At 39.4% G+C, this 19,418-nt stretch overlaps 3 protein-coding genes across 3 annotated transcripts; all 3 read left to right on the forward strand.

Annotated features, from left to right (window-relative positions):
* Positions 1 to 60: 60 nt before the first annotated feature.
* LOC135337979 (uncharacterized) lies at positions 61 to 4,516 on the forward strand. Its single transcript, XM_064533999.1, has one exon. It carries the CDS (start codon positions 61 to 63, stop codon positions 3,856 to 3,858), a length of 3,798 nt encoding a protein of 1,265 aa, XP_064390069.1. The 3' UTR covers positions 3,859 to 4,516.
* Positions 4,517 to 6,197: 1,681 nt separating this feature from the next.
* On the forward strand, positions 6,198 to 12,530 carry LOC135337967 (uncharacterized). The gene is made up of 2 exons (XM_064533989.1): positions 6,198 to 6,311; positions 6,508 to 12,530. Exon 2 carries the CDS (start codon positions 6,662 to 6,664, stop codon positions 12,278 to 12,280), a length of 5,619 nt encoding a protein of 1,872 aa, XP_064390059.1. The 5' UTR covers positions 6,198 to 6,311; positions 6,508 to 6,661; the 3' UTR covers positions 12,281 to 12,530.
* Positions 12,531 to 12,591: 61 nt separating this feature from the next.
* Positions 12,592 to 18,466, forward strand: LOC135337968 (uncharacterized). Its single transcript, XM_064533990.1, has one exon. The coding sequence runs from the start codon at positions 12,868 to 12,870 to the stop codon at positions 18,184 to 18,186; it is 5,319 nt and encodes a 1,772-aa protein (XP_064390060.1). The 5' UTR covers positions 12,592 to 12,867; the 3' UTR covers positions 18,187 to 18,466.
* The last annotated feature ends 952 nt before the right edge of the window (positions 18,467 to 19,418 follow it).

Consider the following 19,418-nt stretch of genomic DNA (forward strand, 5'->3'; position numbering starts at 1 on the left):
GTTGGTACTAGTTGTTCATTCATAGGCATTGACAATGCATTCGTTAATAATAATGCAATTATGTATATGACCAGCTGCAACTCTTCATTCATTCGCAATCAGTTTATTAACAACGCTGCTGATTTGTATGGCATGTTGTTTCAGTATGGATCTTTGTCTATGTCAGAGACTACGTATGTGGGCAATTTTACAAGTGGTGGTATTGCTGTGACCGATGTTTCAACAGCATTTTTTGCAAACAGTTCTTTCGAACGAAACAGCTTCCAATCAAGACAACTGATAGGCAGTGGCATCAATGTTGTGGGTAATGTTAATCTAATAGTTTTAAGAAGTAACTTTTCTGAAAACCAAGCAACTTCTGGAGGGGCTATAGCCGCTGGTAATGGACCAGCAAGAATATTTATTTCAGATTGCTATTTCTTTAACAATAACGCTGCTTTTGGCGGAGCAATTTATTTCATTTTAACTGGAACAGACTCGGAATGTATCATTAGACACTCTTATTTCATCAATAATTCAGCTACCAACGGTGGTGCTATATACATTTTTTCCAACCTATTTACGACAATTCAAAATTGCTTCTTTCGTTACAATACTGCGAAATATAATGGGGGAGCAGTGTACATTCCCGAAGGACAGGTTAGAACTTTCAAATCTCGATTCTTAGATAACTTTGTTGATGAGTACGGCGGTGCCATTGCTATCAAAGGTGACATAACTACCACACAGTGCGAATATATTGGCAACACAGCAAACGAACGCGGTGGTGCATTATCAATTTTGAATGGTAACCTCAATACTTCAAATAGCTTATTTGCACATAATAAAGGAAGACAATTCGGTGGAGCAATTTTCAGCAACAGATCAAGTGTTGCAATTTCAAACACCAATTTTTATTTCAACCAAGCTTCACTAGGAGGAGCCATCCATCATTTTGCCAGCAAAGTTAGCTGTAGAGAAACATCGTTTACAAACAACACAAGTGATGAATTTGGTGGGGCGGTTTATATTCAAAGCGGATCACATTCTTCTCAAACAACTCAGTACAAGCTGAACAATGCTTCTGAAGCTGGGGGTGCAATATTTGCTCTTTCAAGCAATGTATCGAGCAGCATGGACACATACCAAGGGAACATGGCCAATAAATATGGTGGAGCAGTCTACATCGACAGTTGTCCTTCAGTTTCAAGACCTTTTAGTGAAACAGGAAACAATTTAATTACTTCAATTGTTTTATTTGGGGAGCCAGTGTGTAGTAAATACAAAGACTATTTATTATCACGAGAACCGAATTGGTTGCAGATCAACGGCGGTTCATTATTCCTCGACAACTGGTGCAGTTTGGCAGGAGGTGCTGTTGTAGCCATCCATACTCAAGTATACGTTTCTGGTGATGGGCGTACGCTCATCAGAGGAAATTCAGCCACTCATGGAGCTGGGTTAGCACTTGTGTGGAGTAATGTGAGTATCTCTTGCCCCACACAATTGACAAACAATCAAGCTTCTATTTCCGGTGGGGGCATTTACATGTACGGTAGCAATATCCTTATCTACCTTGGAATAACTACAGTCGTGATTGAAGGTAACATTGCCACCAAAAGCGGAGGTGGTATCTATAGCAGTAAATCTAAAATTAAAGTTGTCGGAGGAAAGATGTGCTTTTCTAAGAATAATGCTACATACGGAGGTGCACTGTATAGCACTGACACCAAGTTGAATATAGTGAAACAAGAGGAAAATGATACATCAAAAATTTTGTTTACAAAAAATTCCGCTGTACAAGGAGGAGCTATTTACGTGATGGATGTAATTCAAGATTGTGAGACACGATATAATACGACGAAAGAGTGCTTTCTACAAACATTACTAAACAGATACAACATAACAAAGGTCCCCAACAACTATTTTAATGTCTACTTTATCAATAATACTGCAAGTCTAAGCAGTAATGCCATTTTTGGAGGACTACTGGACAGGTGCTCTTTGAACCCAGCAAACGAACTACTTCTTGATTTTCCTAACCAAACATTCCTGAGTGGAGCTGACTATATTCTAGCTACTGCACAGTTTGCTGGTCTGATTGATTATAGTAATCTGACAACCAACTACAACCCTGAAAAGGTTTTGCAAGCAGTGAGCGGTGCAATTGTCCAAGATTTTGTTTCTTCAGAACCCCTTCAAGTATGTTATTGCTTCGGATACCAGCCAAATTGTAGCAACTTCCAACATCCACCTGTGTACGTAAAGAAGGGACAGCTGTTTTCAATTAGTTTAATTGCAGTTGATCAGGTGGGCAATCCAGTGAATGCGACAGTGATCAGCTCCGTTGTCACAGGTAGCCGACTACTCAACAGTAATAAAGCACTTCAACGTATTCCCGCTGAATGTTCACTTCTTGAATACTCCCTCTATCCAGACCAAAGTGACCCAACAGCCGACATTGAACTTTTCGCAAATGGTCCTTGCAATAATAGAGGGGTATCTAAACGAACAATAAACGTGGTATTTCAAGCGTGTACATGTCCAATTGGATTTCAGCAAAGGGAGACCAGAACACAGTGTTTATGTGAGTGTGATACAGTATTACAATCGTATATAACAAGCTGTTCCCTGGAAAATGAAACCGTGCTTAGAAGACCCAATGTGTGGATAGACTATGTAAACACAAGTACTAAATCTGGCTATCTACTATATCCGAACTGCCCATTTGACTATTGTGTGGATGAGCTAGTTAGTGTGAACTTAAATACAGCTCATGGTGCAGATTCTCAATGTGCATTCAATCGCACTGGAACACTGTGTGGTGCCTGCAAAGAGAATCTAAGTGCTGTGCTTGGCAGCTCACAATGTAGAGAGTGTACCAACAGTTTCATTTCTCTGCTAATACCATTTGCAATGGCAGGAATCGTCTTGGTTGCGTTTATAGTTCTATTTAACTTGACTGTAACTACGGGTACAATCAATGGACTTATCTTTTATGCAAACATGACTTTTGCAAATCGATCTCTGTTTGTACCCTCTGGAACTCCCGGTTTGCTCCGAATATTCATTTCATGGCTTAACCTTGATCTTGGAATCGAAACTTGCTTTTATAATGGAATGGACTCGTATGCTAAAGTTCTTCTTCAACTAGTGTTTCCTTCCTACATTCTCATATTGACCGTACTGATCATCATGCTTTGTGAGTATTCGGTGAGATTTTCAACATTCATAGGCAAGAAGAGAGATCCTGTTGGGACACTGTGCACACTTATCCTGCTCTCCTATTCCAAGTTCATTCGCACGATCATTGCAAGCTTACAGCATGCATACTTAAACTATCCGGATGGCTCCAGTGAAACAGTCTGGTTGTATGATGCTAATGTTCCCTACTTCAAACCAAGTCACGCTCCACGGTTCATTACAGTGTCAGTAATCATTATTCTGGGACTGGTGTATACAGTGCTTCTTCTGTTTGGCCAGTGGTTGACCAAACTCGGTGGATGGATCCCTTTCCGCTGGGTCAACAACCCAAAGTACAATGAGTTCATTGTTAAATACCATACACAGCTTAAACCCAAACATCGATACTGGGTAGGATTGTTGCTGCTTGTTCGAATCTCTTACTACACTGTGTCAGCCTTTGTCTCACAATCTGCCGCCCTACTGTTTCTTATCCTCATTGTTCTTATTCTATTAAGTCTCAAGCACATTGCCAGTCATGTATATGAAGTTAATGCAATTGATAACTTAGAGAGTGCTTTTTTGATTAATCTTGGAGTCCTAGCAGCTTGCTTATACTTCTTGCAAGACAGTGAAGGAATCCCGCCTATAGCTGCCAGTATATCTATAACAGTTTCTTCGTTTTTTTCATTATGATTTTTGGATATCATGCCTACACCTTCATTCTCAAGAACACACGTCTCTGGATAAGAATAATTGCTCTACTCAGGCCAGTTTGGGTGCGTATGAGAGTGTTAGCGCAGTGTCCTAATCTACGACGAAACGCAGATATAGATCTACAAGAAGAAGAAGAAGTTGAGCATGAGGAAAATCAACTTTTGTTGCAAGAGCTTCCATATGCACAAGGAGAGTCTGACGATGAAGAACAACATCCGTATGAGGCTCCAATAATCCAGCCTGCTGTTAGAGACAGCCAACCTCGGAACCAAGACCTCGTACAACTTTTCCAACCGATAACTGAGCGAGACTACAGACGTTTTCAAGAGCCTTTTAGGCCACAACAACCCACGACATATTCAGTTGTTGAGATCGACCGAAACCCTGAATGATAGTAACAAGTAGTGTGTATCAATCACCCATCGAATTATATATTATGTTCCTCCTTTAATTCATCCTGTGAAACACACATTCAGCTAGCTATATAGCTCAATGACATAATTTACATTAGAAATCTGTTCTCATCCTTCAAATCACATTCATCATTAACTAGATAGATAGATTCCTTATAATACTCTTAGCCACATATTGGCACTGGGTTATACTTATAGTGTAATTCTTGTAAATTGGTTATCAATACACGACAAATGTTATACTGAGGGAATTATAAGGGAAGTTAACACTCAATACTATATAGCTGCAACCTATAATCTGTTATTCATCATGCATGTTAATAATAATGCGCAACCAAATCTAACCACATTGTTGCCCTTTGACCTCCAAGATCAAAGGAAATGTAGTGCCATTAATTTCATATTCTATTGCGGTGCCACTATTATTTTGATAAGAGGAAATGCATGGCAAATACAATTTAAAGTAGATAGAATAAATCAGAACAAGCCAATCGCCTTCAAGATTTGCTGCAAGCATAGACACTGGTTAGGACAAATACAGCGCCGGGCCACATTTTGTAAAAGCGCTTGTCTTATACTGCAATGGAATCGGTAGATGTATAGCATCTGTCTATTGTTTAGTATTTCGCTACAGAGTCCATTCCAGAAAAATCTCTGTTAGTCTGTACCATGTCATTGTAATGCCGAAATGCCGGACATTTACTTGTAGCAGCAGCTCTGAAGTGCTAAGCTTTCCTTATCCTTCTTGTCGGTGAATCTCGAAACACTTCACCAGCATTATTAGTCTGCTGTATACCATGCTGAGCGCTAGGCAATCTCTCTGAGATCTTAGCTAAGGCTTAATTGACCTGAGTCTCAAACAATGCAAAGTTTGAACAGACCGCTGCAATAGCTTATCTATACTGTCAATGGACTGGGGACCAAATATTACAGGCGGTATAGCTGTCCCCGAAACAGCTTTCCTGGTCTGGAATAAAGAATGTTTCAATAAAGCAAATATTTCTTTCGTTACAGGCCCTTGACCACATCTACTGCCGAACATTGTGGCACTCATTGCCAATTAATTGAAGAATTTGCACATGTTAACTGATGGCACAATAATATTTCTGGTTAGGGGGAACCCAACAGGGCACTACTTCACCTGACTAGTTAGTACGAAATAGCAAACAAAAAATTAATGTGAGTGCATGTGATTACAAAGAAGCTAATTATGTAATCCAACAAAATATACTAGTTAGTTGCTGTTCAGAGTTTGTTTTACAGGTTGAAACTAAATGATGGTTCGTCTAACCATTATAAAAGTGAAAACTCGGCCTGGGATCGAGGCTACCCCTAGCCTTGAGACCAGCCGTTCGTTATCTGAAAGAACGCCTGGTCAAGTTCCAATGTGCAACCAGATCTGATGTGCAACTTGTCTAGCTGAGTTAGCGTTTTACAGCATCATAATGATATTCATGGGTAATACACCCTGTGCGGGCAATTATCGGTATAACGAAAGGCTGGTCTCGAGGCTACTTGGGCTTGTCAAAATGAATTGCTCATTACACGTACTGTTGATTTGTATATTACTGATGTATTCATGATGATAGAATTCCCAAATAAACTTGTTTACGAAAATACACTTTTTCTGGCCAGGATAAAGAAGTTAAGTCTCATGTGCTTTACGATTAGAAAGTCACTCACTTCTTTCTGGCATGCAAGCATCACCTATATGAATCTTTGATGATCACGAGCAATACTATGCATATATAGTAGGACACTCCATCTCCTCATGTGCTACTTACATACTCTTGCTAATAAATCTAGTCATCTTAGGAACAATTAAACATTCAAATTCAAATTGGCATGGATCAAGTTTATACAATGTCAACAATAACTAGCTTCCTGTCACATAAAACTGACCATTGATTATTGAGAAAGAAGCATACTAGACTATGCATATATGATCTACACACTGATAGATTCTAAGACTTGCTGAGAAAAGACTATATTGATCTATACAGCAGGACAAAATTGGTGGTGAGAAGAGTTAGTTGTTAGAATCCTATAGGTACTGTCATGCATGCATCCCTTATATAATTATAGCTGTATACTTATCCATTAGTATCATTGAGGGATTAACTGCTAAGATAATTGTGCCCTCATGCATAATTATATATGCACACTATCACAATTGCAAGCCTTATTCCCACGTTCTACTTATCTTTATTTGCAGATCATGCAATACCTAGCTGTTTTCAACTAGACTTCAACTCCATAATAATAACAATACACTGCTGTACAAAAGTATAGATCCACTGATATAAGAAATCACGAATTAATATAGACCTTGAAGTTACATCAAGGGGTCAGATTGAGCCTTGCATTGCATGCCCAAAGCTATCGACTGGAAATTGGCGACAATGTTTGTCAACGGTCACCTTCGGCAGCTCATTTTCATGGTGGTAGCACTTATCATATACTCGAGTGGCAGCCAAGGTTGCAGTGAGTTGTACACAATTGTGCCATCAAACTTTACTGGCACTTGTCCTCATGAACCATGCATATCACTAAATGTTCTTCTATCTGAATTGAACGGAACATTTAATCAAAGCATCAGCTTGCATTTCCTTCACGGTGAACACTTGTTGGAGGAGATCATTGGAATACAAAGACTTCCTGGCATTGAAATGTCAGTTTCAAGCAACTGTTCACAGTGTAGTCCAATAATTCTCTGCAACGGACCAGCTTCTGGTATCATCTTTCAAAATATCCATTCCGTTGAAATAGTTGGACTTACGTTCTCAGGATGCTCACACCAGGGAACACCTGCTTATGGTGGTGCTTTATCTTTCTATAATGTGACGAATATTTTAGTTGCTAATAGTAATTTTATTGATAACTACATTATTGGGCAAACGACTAGTGGGGGAGGAGCAATTTTCATACTACAATCACTTAAAGTTAACCTTGAAAACTGTTCCTTTATCAACAATTCAGCCCAGTGTCAACCTGGTGGCCTTGCCGATTACTGTAGCAGTTACACATTCAATGGAGGTGCTATGTATCTTTTGAAGTGCATGAACGTGAGTATAAGCGATTGCCAATTCCTTCAAAATAGAGCAATAGCTGGAGCAGCACTTTTGGTCACATCTTCTCTAATTCAAATCAGTGGTACAGTTTTTGCTCACAATGGTGCACAACCAACCTATGGTGGCACGGCAGCATTTTTCGAGAGCACTGTTCACATTCATCAAACCCTCTTCACGAACAATATTGCTTACACGGGTGGAGCCATTTTTGCCACAAAAACACAACTATCACTACTTGAATGTCAATTCAAGCAAAACAGTGCATATAATTTAGGAGGAGCAAGTTTTATTCAGCATGGTTTTCTTATAATTTCACGCAGTCTCTTTGTAAGAAACATTGCACTCACAGGCTCGATTGTTTATGCCTCAAACTGCAGTATCACTTCTACAAATAGCTCCTACCTCAACAACAATGCTACTGCCAATGGAGGCATATACGTAAAAGAAGGATCAGCCATATTTAGCAGTGATAGCTACTACACGGGAAACAGAGCAAAAATTGGTGCAGCATATTTCATCAGCAACAGTTTCACATATTCATCAAATAACACGTTCACAAACAACAGTGCTATCTCAGATAACGAGTTTGCATTCGGTGGAATAATTTTTTGCAATTGCAATTCTGAATTTTCTAAAACACCTTGCTTCCTGAACCTCAACGATAACAATGTTATGAACAACTATGTCAATAGTGGAGGTGTCATATCTAGCGGAGACTGTGCTCTTACAGACATACAAAATTACTATTACAAGAATAATGGTAGAGTAATATTCCAAAGTTCTGGTTCATTGATAGTGAATGGAAGTCATTTCGAAAGTAACAAATCACCACTAGGTGTGATAGCGCTAAATAAGCCAACAAAAAGCACAATTGTTACAAAAACATTATTTCATGCCAACAGTGGAGTTTCCGGAAGTGCTATCCACATTCAATCCTCCTTTCCCGTGTATATTTCCGATACTACTTTCTTTAATAATCAAGTAAGTAAATCTGGAACTGTTTTTAGTACTAGTGCTGGATTGGTCAACACCCAGGGGAATAAACTCCGGATTATATCGATTGTAAACTGTTACTTTGTACAAAATAACGCTCATAATGAAGGTGGTGCTATATACATCTATGGACATTTCATCAGTAATGAACAACAGCAGCTACAATTGTCAAATAGCTATTTCTACAATAATATAGGTGGTGCTGTGAATGGATTTGGATTCACTTTAATGGCTTTTAACTGTTCTTTCAAAAACAATATTGCCCCATTTGGTTTGTTGGGTGGAGCGATTCACATTAATGGAGATGCCTCAGTATTTTCTTCAGAGTTCGTGATGAACGATCGTGGAGCCATCTTTATTACAGGAGGGAAAATGATGATTTCAGGGAGCACATTTCGTGAGAATGTAGGAGACAAAGGTGCTGCTGTATCTATTTTCAACAACGGTAGTCTATATGTGACGAATTGCTTATTTGTTGGCAATAAAGCAGTTAAGTATGGTGGAGCCATAGCAGGCGTACGTGCTGATTTAATATCAATTGAAAGCAGTGTGTATGAAAACAATACAGCATTAAGAGGAGGGGCTGTTGGCACTGTCAATGGCAAGCTAGAATGCCGAGATACCTACTTTACAAACAATACTAGCCTGGAGCTTGGAGGAGCAGTTTACGTTTATGGTGGATCATTATACTCACGACACACGCAATATGTGGGCAACTTTGCAACCCATACAGGTGGTGCAATCGCAGCTGTATCAGGTGAAGTGTATAGTGATGGGGATTGTTATTTAAGTAACCATGCCAATCAGTATGCTGGTGCTATATACATAACCACTTGTTTTTGGCAGGATGATTTTAACGAAGGAGAATTTGAAACTGTTGTCATAACACCAATTCTGTTACTTTCTGTGGCACAGTGTAACGTAAACACTCAACTGATTAATACCGAGGCTGGTGGAAGCAAGTTACATCTGATCGAAAATATAACACTTTTCAACAATTCCTGTGAACTAACTGGAGGAGCTATTCTCACTATTAAAACTGACGTATTCTTTGAGGGCAGAGAAGCTATTACTGTGAGCTTAAACTCAGCTGGGTATGGAGGGGGGCTGGCATTATTGTGGAGCAATCTCAACATTTCTTGCAATGTACAGGTTACACAAAATGCAGCTCACATTTCAGGTGGTGGGATCTTGACGTACAATGGTGTTGTGGAATTATCATTCAGCGAGCAAAGATCGGGAATATTTGCTCTAAACACGGCAACTCTAACAGGAGGTGGTATACACGCTATTAACTCAGGTATAAACTTGGTCTCGGGATATTTTGAGCTAACGAAGAATATTGCCACTTATGGTGGTGCACTGTACATGAGCAGTAACTCTAAAATTTACTTAATCAAGCAAAAGCAAAAATCCATCAGCCGAGATGACCTGAAACTTGTACTCAGAGAAAACTCAGCACAGAAAGGGGGCGGGGTGTTTATTAACGATTCTGATATTGGACAGCAATGCGTTTCACAACTTTCTTCAGAAGAATGTTTCCTTCAAACTCTGCTGCTCAATTCCACATCAGCACCATTGAGGGACAAAAACCTCTTGAACATATTTTTTGTCAACAACACTGCGAGTATGAGTGGTGATGCTATATTTGGTGGGCTACTAGACAGATGCTCTTTGAGTCCTTCAAATGAACTTCTTTTGGACTTTTCAGACTATTTTTCCTCACACAACGGAGCTGACTATGTGCAGATCATTGCAACGTTCAGTGATCAGTTTAACTACAGTAACCTAACATTTCCATACAGCCCATATCGTGAACAAATAGAGGTAAATCACAACAAAAATATCAATGATCTTATTTCTTCCAAACCACTTCAAATTTGCTTCTGTCTTCAGCAGCAACACAACTGTAGCTATTTCAAGCATGCACCTATATACACGAAGAAAGGTCAATTCTTTGAAGTCAGCATTGTAGCAGTTGACCAGTTAGAGAATCCAGTGAATGCCACAGTTATCAGCTCAGTTATCAACAATGCCAAACTAGCTAATGTTGATCAAACAAGACAAGCACTCTCTTCCAAATGCTCGTCCATAGAGTATGCCATTTACCCACAAGATGAATTCAATTCTGCAAAAATCGAGCTTTTTGCTGATGGTCCCTGTAATGATATCGGGATATCTAAACGGGTATTAACTGTGATTTTTCAACCGTGTACATGTCCAATTGGATTCTATCCTCAGGAAACTAGAACGCTGTGCTCCTGCGTGTGTGACCCACTGTTAGAGTCGTATATAACAGGCTGCTCACTGGTGAAAGAAACTGTTTTTCGAAAGCCTTACGTGTGGATAGACTTTGTAAACAGAAGCAATGTATCTGGATATTTACTGCATGACAGTTGTCCATTTGACTATTGTGTGGATGAGCTTGTCAGTGTAAACCTAAATACAGTTCATGGTGCAGATTCTCAATGTGCGTTCAATCGCACTGGAACACTGTGTGGTGCCTGCAAAGAGAACCTAAGTGCTGTGCTAGGCAGCTCACAATGCAGAGAGTGTACCAACAATTTTATTTCTCTGCTCATACCATTTGCCATGGCAGGAATCGCCTTGGTTGCGTTTATAGTGGTGCTTAATATGACCATAGCTATTGGTACAATCAATGGACTTGTTTTTTATGCAAACATCGTTTTTGCAAATCGACCTCTCTTATTGCCACCAAAAACATCAAAATTCCTAACAATTTTTATTTCATGGCTTAATCTTGACCTCGGAATCGAGACTTGTTTTTATGATGGAATGGACTCGTATGCTAAAACTCTTCTCCAGGTAGTGTTTCCTTCATACGTCATCCTATTAACTGCAGCTATCATTGCACTTGCAAATTGTTCGGTGAGATTCTCCAATTTCATTGGCAGGAAAAGGGATCTGGCTGGCACACTGTGCACGCTTATCCTGCTCTCGTATTCCAAGTTCATACGCACAATCATTACCAACTTACAGTATACGTACATCACCTATCCAGATGACACCTGGGATATCGTGTGGTTACATGATGCGAACATCCCTTATTTCAAACCTAGCCATTTTCCAAGATTAATAGCAGCGTTTGTAATTATCATAGTTGTGTTAATATACACTTCTCTCATCTTGTTCGGTCAATGGCTGCCTAAGTTTGATGAAAAGCAGGCACTAAAGCGGATGAAACAATTTGTCAACAAACATTTTGAATCATTTGCACCCCAACACAGTTATTGGGTTGGATTACTGCTACTTGTTCGTGCCTTGCTACACATTGTTGCCACTTGTTTCTCAGACCAAATATCGTTACTATTTGTGTTCTGCATTGTGCTTATTCTGATACTACTCAAGCTACTGACGACTCATATTTATCAATCGAAAAAGTTAGAGATGCTTGAATCCTCATTTCTCGTCAACCTTGGAGTGCTTTCGGTAGTTCAGTATCATGTGCTTACAAACGCAAGAATGGCAGCAGCTGTAGCAGATCTATCTGTAGCTGTGGCTGCTATCACGTTTATACTCATCTTAGGGTACCACATCTATACCTTTATATTGAAAGAAACAACATGGTTGGTAAAAACGACTCGCTCTATTAAAAATCTTGTGCATTTACGTGAAAGACAGCAGAATGTAGTGGTCCAGTTTCAAGATCATCTGCAGCCGCTACAAGATGGACAAGATGAAGAACTTCACGAACCACTCGTTGAAAGAGAAGTACCTGATGTTGCTACAAATGTCTATGATCCTCCTGTAATACAGCCAGCTGTTCGATACAGTCAACCACGTCATGCAGACCTTGAGGAAATATTGGAACCTATCACCGACGATGACTACAGGAGACTCAACCAACCGAATCGACGATATCCTCAACCCACAACATATGCATTGGTCGAAATTCACAAGTAACATGAATGAATACAATAACACAAAGAATGAAACTGACACCAAAACTTGGTCTAAATAAATGTTCACATTCACAGCTTAGTTTATACAGTTTAGAACCAGAAACACTTTGTTAATAATTATTACTGTCCAATTATTGACTTTCACAAACACAGCTTGGTTTACTTAACACCTTAAACTATAACCTAGATTATTCAAGTTATTTTCTATGCAATTTCAAGTCATTAAAAACAGCAACATTTTGTTATCATTATGAATTACTTTCACAAGCCACAGCTTAGTTTAACACCTTCAACAAGCACAGCGTGGTTTATATTACCAGCTATAAAACCTTTCATTGTAATTTCGTCAAGCAACACTGCATATGGTTACAAACCAACTATAAAAAATCTAGTGTCACTAGTTACTGTATAAGAAAGTCACTGAAAGATAAGCAATCACCGGTCAGAGGAATGCGGATAGCCCAATAGGTTTTATACACTGTGGTTTAACATACAGCTACTTAATAATTGACTTCAGGATATAAAGCTATTCACACATCAGAAGTTTGAAGTAAGTCTTGTACATTCTGACTTTGTTCATATGAATCAATGAATTATCTGTCCGTTGTACTACTGGTAGCAACATTGTTATCATGTCCGAACCACCTGGATTGTACATCCATGGCAACAGTTGTAGTCCCTGGTAACTTCACTGATGCATGTCCTCAAGAACACTGCTCCACCATCAATGATTTATCATCTAGTATCTTCAACAACAGTATGCAACTACATTTTCTTTCTGGTCAACACCTATTGCAACGACACATTTCTATGCACAACATCCCCAGCGGCCATGTTCAAATTTCCTCTTCATGCTCCAGCCCACAGTGTAATACAATAATTCTCTGCCAGGGAGGACCAACTGGAATGAGCTTTCAAAATATCCAGACTGTTGAAATAGCCGGACTTATGTTCTCAGGTTGCACACACCAGGGAGAGGTCGGCTTTGGTGGTGCAATATCTTTCATAAATGTCACAAACATTTCGATAGTCAACTGTCATTTCATTGGCAACCATATTACTGGGAACATTGGAGGTGGCGCACTCTACATATCTCAATCACAAAGTGTGAGCATTCGGAATAGTTCTTTTGTTAATAACTATGCGTATTTGTCAATTCATCAATGTAGTGGTGCTGCGTTTTTTCAGAACAACAATTTCGTCCTAATACAACATACTCTTTTTAAAAACAACACAGCCACTTCTGGAGGAGCAATCTTTGCTGATCAGATTGACCTCACCCTGCATCAGAGTAGCTTCTTCCAGAATAACGCAACAGATTCGGGAGGTGCAGTAGATACTCTAAATTCTTTGATAGTGATTATTGAAAGTGAATTTGAGAGCAATTTGGCAATTTCGTCATCAGTCATTTATACACGCAACACTACTATTAGTATTTTGAGCAGCTCTTTTTTAAACAACACAGCTGTAAGCACCGGAGGTATTTATATACAAGACGGCTCGGTTGTTAGGAGCAACAACAGTGTCTATTCCAACAACAGTGCATTAGTAGGCTCTGTCTACATCTTATTCAAAGGTTCCAGTTTCTTTGTCAATAACACGTTCGTAAACAATCAAGTGGGTGGAGTGATAGTTGGTACTAGTTGTTCATTCATAGGTAACGATAATACATTCATTAATAATAATGCGATTATGTATATGACCAGCTGCAACTCTTCGTTCATTCGCAATCAGTTTATTAACAACGCTGCTGATTTGTATGGCATGTTGTTTCAGTATGGATCTTTGTCTATGTCAGAGACTACGTATGTGAGCAATTTTACAAGTGGTGCTATTGCTGTGAACGATGTTTCAACAGCATTTTTTGCAGACAGTTCTTTCGAACAAAACAGCTTCCAATCAACACAATTGATAGGCAGTGCTATCAATGTTGTGGGTAATGTTAATCTAACAGTTTTAAGAAGTAACTTTTCTGAAAACCAGGCAACTTCTGGAGGGGCTATAGCCGCTACTAGTGGACCAGCAAGAATATTTATTTCAGATTGCTATTTCTTTAACAATAGCGCTGCTTTTGGCGGAGCAATTTATTTCATTTTAACTGGAACAGACTCGGAATGTATCATTAGACACTCTTATTTCATCAACAATTCAGCTACCAACGTTGGTGGTGCTATATACATTTTTTCCAACCTATTTACAACAATTCAAAATTGCTTCTTTCGTCACAATACTGCGAAATATAATGGGGGGGCAGTGTACATTCCCGAAGGACAGGTTAGAACTTTCAAATCTCGATTCTTAGATAACTTTGTTGATGAGTACGGCGGTGCCATTGCTATCAAAGGTGACATAACTACCACACAGTGCGAATATATTGGCAACACAGCAAACGAACGCGGTGGTGCATTATCAATTTTGAATGGTAACCTCAATACTTCAAATAGCTTATTTGCACATAATAAAGGAAGACAATTCGGTGGAGCAATTTTCAGCAACAGATCAAGTGTTGCAATTTCAAACACCAATTTTTATTTCAACCAAGCTTCACTAGGAGGAGCCATCCATCATTTTGCCAGCAAACTTAGCTGTAGAGAAACATTGTTTACAAACAACACAAGTGATGAATTTGGTGGGGCGGTTTATATTCAAAGCGGATCACATTCTTCTCAAACTACTCAGTACAAGCTGAACAATGCTTCTGAAGCTGGGGGTGCAATATTTGCTCTTTCAAGCAATGTATCGAGCAGCATGGACACATACCAAGGGAACATGGCCAATAAATATGGTGGAGCAGTCTACATCGACAGTTGTCCTTCAGTTTCAAGACCGTTTAGTGAAACAGGAAACAATTTAATTACTTCAATTATTTTATTTGGGGAGCCAGTGTGTAGTAAATACAAAGACTATTTATTATCACGAGAACCGAATTGGTTGCAGATCAACGGCGGTTCATTATTCCTCGACAACTGGTGCAGTTTGGCAGGAGGTGCTGTTGTAGCCATCCATACTCAAGTATACGTTTCTGGTGATGGGCGTATGCTCATCAGAGGAAATTCAGCCACTCATGGAGCTGGGTTAGCACTTGTGTGGAGTAATTTGAGTATCTCTTGCCCCACGCAAGTAACAAGCAATCAAGCTTCTATTTCCGGTGGGGGAATTTACATGTACAGTAGCAATATCCTTATCTACCGTGGAACAACTTCAGTCGTGATTGAAGGTAACATTGCCACCAAAAGTGGGGGTGGTATCTATAGCAGTAAATCTAAAATTGAAATTGTCGGAGGAAAGATGTACTTTTCTAAGAATAATGCTACGTACGGAGGTGCACTGTATAGTATTGACACCAAGTTGAATATAGTGAAACAAGAGGAAAATGATACATCAAAAATTTTGTTTACGGAAAATTCCGCTGTACAAGGGGGAGCTATTTACGTGATGGATGTAATTCAAGATTGTGAGACACAATATAATACGACAAAAGAGTGCTTTCTACAAACATTACTAAACAGATGTAACGTAACAAAGGTCCCCAACAACTATTTTAATGTCTACTTTATTAATAATACTGCAAGTCTAAGCAGTAATGCCATTTTTGGAGGACTACTGGACAGATGCTCATTGAACCCAGCAAACGAACTACTTCTTGATTTTCCTAACCAAACATTCCTGAGTGGAGCCGACTATATTCTAGCTACTGCACAGTTCGCTGGTCTGATTGATTATAGTAATCTGACAGCCAACTTCAACCCTGAAAACGTTTTGCAAGCAGTGAGCGGTGCATTTGTCCAAGATTTTGTTTCTTCAGAACCCCTTCAAGTATGTTATTGCTTCGGATACCAGCCTAATTGTAGCAACTTCCAACATGCACCTGTGTACGTAAAGAAGGGACAGCTGTTTTCAATTAGTGTAATTGCGGTTGATCAGGTGGGCAATCCAGTGAATGCGACAGTGATCAGCTCCGTTGTCACAGGTAGCCGACTACTCAACAGTAATAAAGCACTTCAACGTATTCCCGCAGAATGTTCACTTCTTGAATACTCCCTCTATCCAGACCAAAGTGACCCAACAGCCGACATTGAACTTTTCGCAAGTGGTCCCTGCAACAATATTGGGGTATCTAAACGAACATTAAACGTGATTTTTCAACCGTGTATATGTCCAATTGGATTTCAGCAAAGGGAGACCAGAACACAGTGTTTGTGTGAGTGTGATACAGTATTACAATCGTATATAACAAGCTGTTCCCCGGAAAATGAAACCGTGCTTAGAAGACCCAATGTGTGGATAGACTATGTAAACACAAGTACTAAATCTGGCTATCTACTATATCCGAACTGCCCTTTTGACTATTGTGTGGATGAGCTAGTCAGTGTGAACTTAAATACAGCTCATGGTGCAGATTCTCAATGTGCATTCAATCGCACTGGAACACTGTGTGGTGCCTGCAAAGAGAATCTAAGTGCTGTGCTTGGCAGCTCACAATGTAGAGAGTGTACCAACAGTTTCATTTCTCTGCTAATACCATTTGCAATGGCAGGAATCGCCTTGGTTGCGTTTATAGTTCTATTTAACTTGACTGTAACCATGGGTACAATCAATGGACTTATCTTTTATGCAAACATGATTTTTGCAAACCGATCTCTGTTTGTACCCTCTGGAACTCCTGGTTTGCTCCGAATATTCATTTCATGGCTTAACCTTGATCTTGGAATCGAAACTTGCTTTTATAATGGAATGGATTCGTATGCTAAAGTTCTTCTTCAACTAGTGTTTCCTTCCTACATTCTTATTTTGACCGTACTGATCATCATGCTTTGTGAGTATTTGGTGAGATTTTCAACGTTCATAGGCAAGAAGAGAGATCCTGTTGGGACACTGTGCACACTTATCCTGCTCTCGTATTCCAAGTTCATTCGCACGATCATTGCAAGCTTACAGCATGCATACTTAAACTATCCAGATGGTTCCAGTGAAACAGTCTGGTTGTATGATGCTAATGTTCCCTACTTCAAACCAAGCCACGCTCCACGGTTCATTACAGTGTCAGTAATCATTATTCTGGGACTGGTGTATACAGTGCTTCTTCTGTTTGGCCAGTGGTTGACAAAACTCGGTGGATGGATCCCTTTCCGCTGGGTCAACAACCCAAAGTACAATGAATTCATTGTTAAATACCATACACAGCTTAAACCGAAACATCGATACTGGGTAGGATTGTTGCTGCTTGTTCGAATCTCTTACTACACTGTGTCAGCCTTTGTCTCACAATCTGCCGCCCTACTGTCTCTTATCCTCATTGTGCTTATTCTATTAAGTCTCAAGCATATTTCCAGTCATGTATATGAAGTTAATGCAATTGACAACTTAGAGAGTGCTTTTCTAATTAATCTTGGAGTCCTAGCAGCTTGCTTATACTTCTTGCAAGACAGCGAAGGAATCCCGCATATAGCTGCCAGTATATCTATAACAGTTTCTGCGTTTCTTTTTATTATGATTTTTGGATATCATGCCCACACCTTCATTCTCAAGAATACACGTCTCTGGATAAGAATAATTGCTCTACTCGGGCCAGTTTGGGTGCGTATGAGAGGGTTAGTGCAGTGTCCTAATCTACAACGAAACGCAGATATAGACTTACAAGAAGAAGAAATTGAGCATGAGGAAAATCAATTTTTGTTGCAAGAGCTTCCATATGCACAAAGAGAGTCTGACGATGAAGAACAACATCCGTACGAGGCTCCAATAATCCAGCCTGCTGTTAGAGACAGCCAACCTCGGAACCAAGACCTCGAAGAACTTTTCCAACCGATAACTGAGCGAGACTACAGACGTTTTCAAGAGCCTTTTAGGCCCCCCCCACAACCCACAACATATTCAGTTGTTGAGATCGACCGAAATCCTGAATGACAGTAACAAGTAGTGTGTATCAATCACCCATCGAATTATATGTTATTATTATTATTATGTTCCTCCTTTAATTCATCCTGTGAAACACACATTCAGCTAGCTATATAGCTCAATGACATAATTTACGTTAGAAATCTGTTCTCATCCTTCAAATCACATTCATCATTAACTAGATAGATAGATTCGTTAGATACTCTTAGCCACCTACACACACATTCAATATATTGGCACTATAATTATTTTGTTATACTATAGTGTACAATTATAATTCTGCAAATTGGTTATCAATACAAGGGGGGGGTGGTACACGACAAATGTTATACTGAGGGAATTTTAAGGAAAGTTAGCACTCAATACTATATAGCTGCAACCTATAATCTGTTATTCATGCATGCATGTTAATAATAATGCGCAACCAAATCTAACCACACTTGTTGCCCTTTGACCTCCAAGATCAAAGAAAATGTAGCATTATTTTTATATTCTATTGCAGTGCCACTATTATTATGATAAGAGGAAATGCATGGCAAATACAATTTAAAGTAGACAGAATAAATCAGAACAAGCCAATCACCTTCAAGATTTGCTGCAAGCATAGACACTGGTTAGGACAAATACAGCGGCCACATTTTGTAAAATCGCTTGTCTTATACTGCAATGGAATCGGTAGGTGTAACATCTGTAGAATTTTTCAAACTCTCTGTTAGTCTGTACCATGTCGTTGTTATGCCGAAATGCCAGATGTTTATTAAATGATTGCATGCATGTGAGTCATATATACAATGGATGATCGATATACACTAATTTGTTACTGTCATTCAGGGTTTCGGTCGATCTCGAATATTTTGTGGGTTGTTGTGGCCTAACAGGCTCTTGAAAACATCTGTAGTCTTTATTGACTTGTGGCAGCAGCTATAAGCTTACCCTATCTTTCTTGTTGGTGAATCAACACTTCACCAACATGAGATCTAACCTGACATGAGTCCCAAATAAACTTTGAACAGACCACTGCAATAGCTATCTACTGTCAATGGACTGGGGGACCAAATAGTACAGGCGGTAGCTGTCCCTGAAACCAAATATTATGGCTTTCCTGGTATGGGATAAAGATATTTCATGATCAAGGCATCAAATATAACAGGCCCTTGACCACACCAACTGCCGAACCTTGTGGCACTCATTGCCAATTAATTGAAGAATTCACACATGTTAACTGATGCCACATGTACAAT

The sequence above is a fragment of the Halichondria panicea genome, chromosome 6 (assembly GCF_963675165.1).
Source record: "Halichondria panicea chromosome 6, odHalPani1.1, whole genome shotgun sequence".
In the NCBI taxonomy this organism is placed as follows: Eukaryota; Metazoa; Porifera; class Demospongiae; order Suberitida; family Halichondriidae; genus Halichondria; species Halichondria panicea.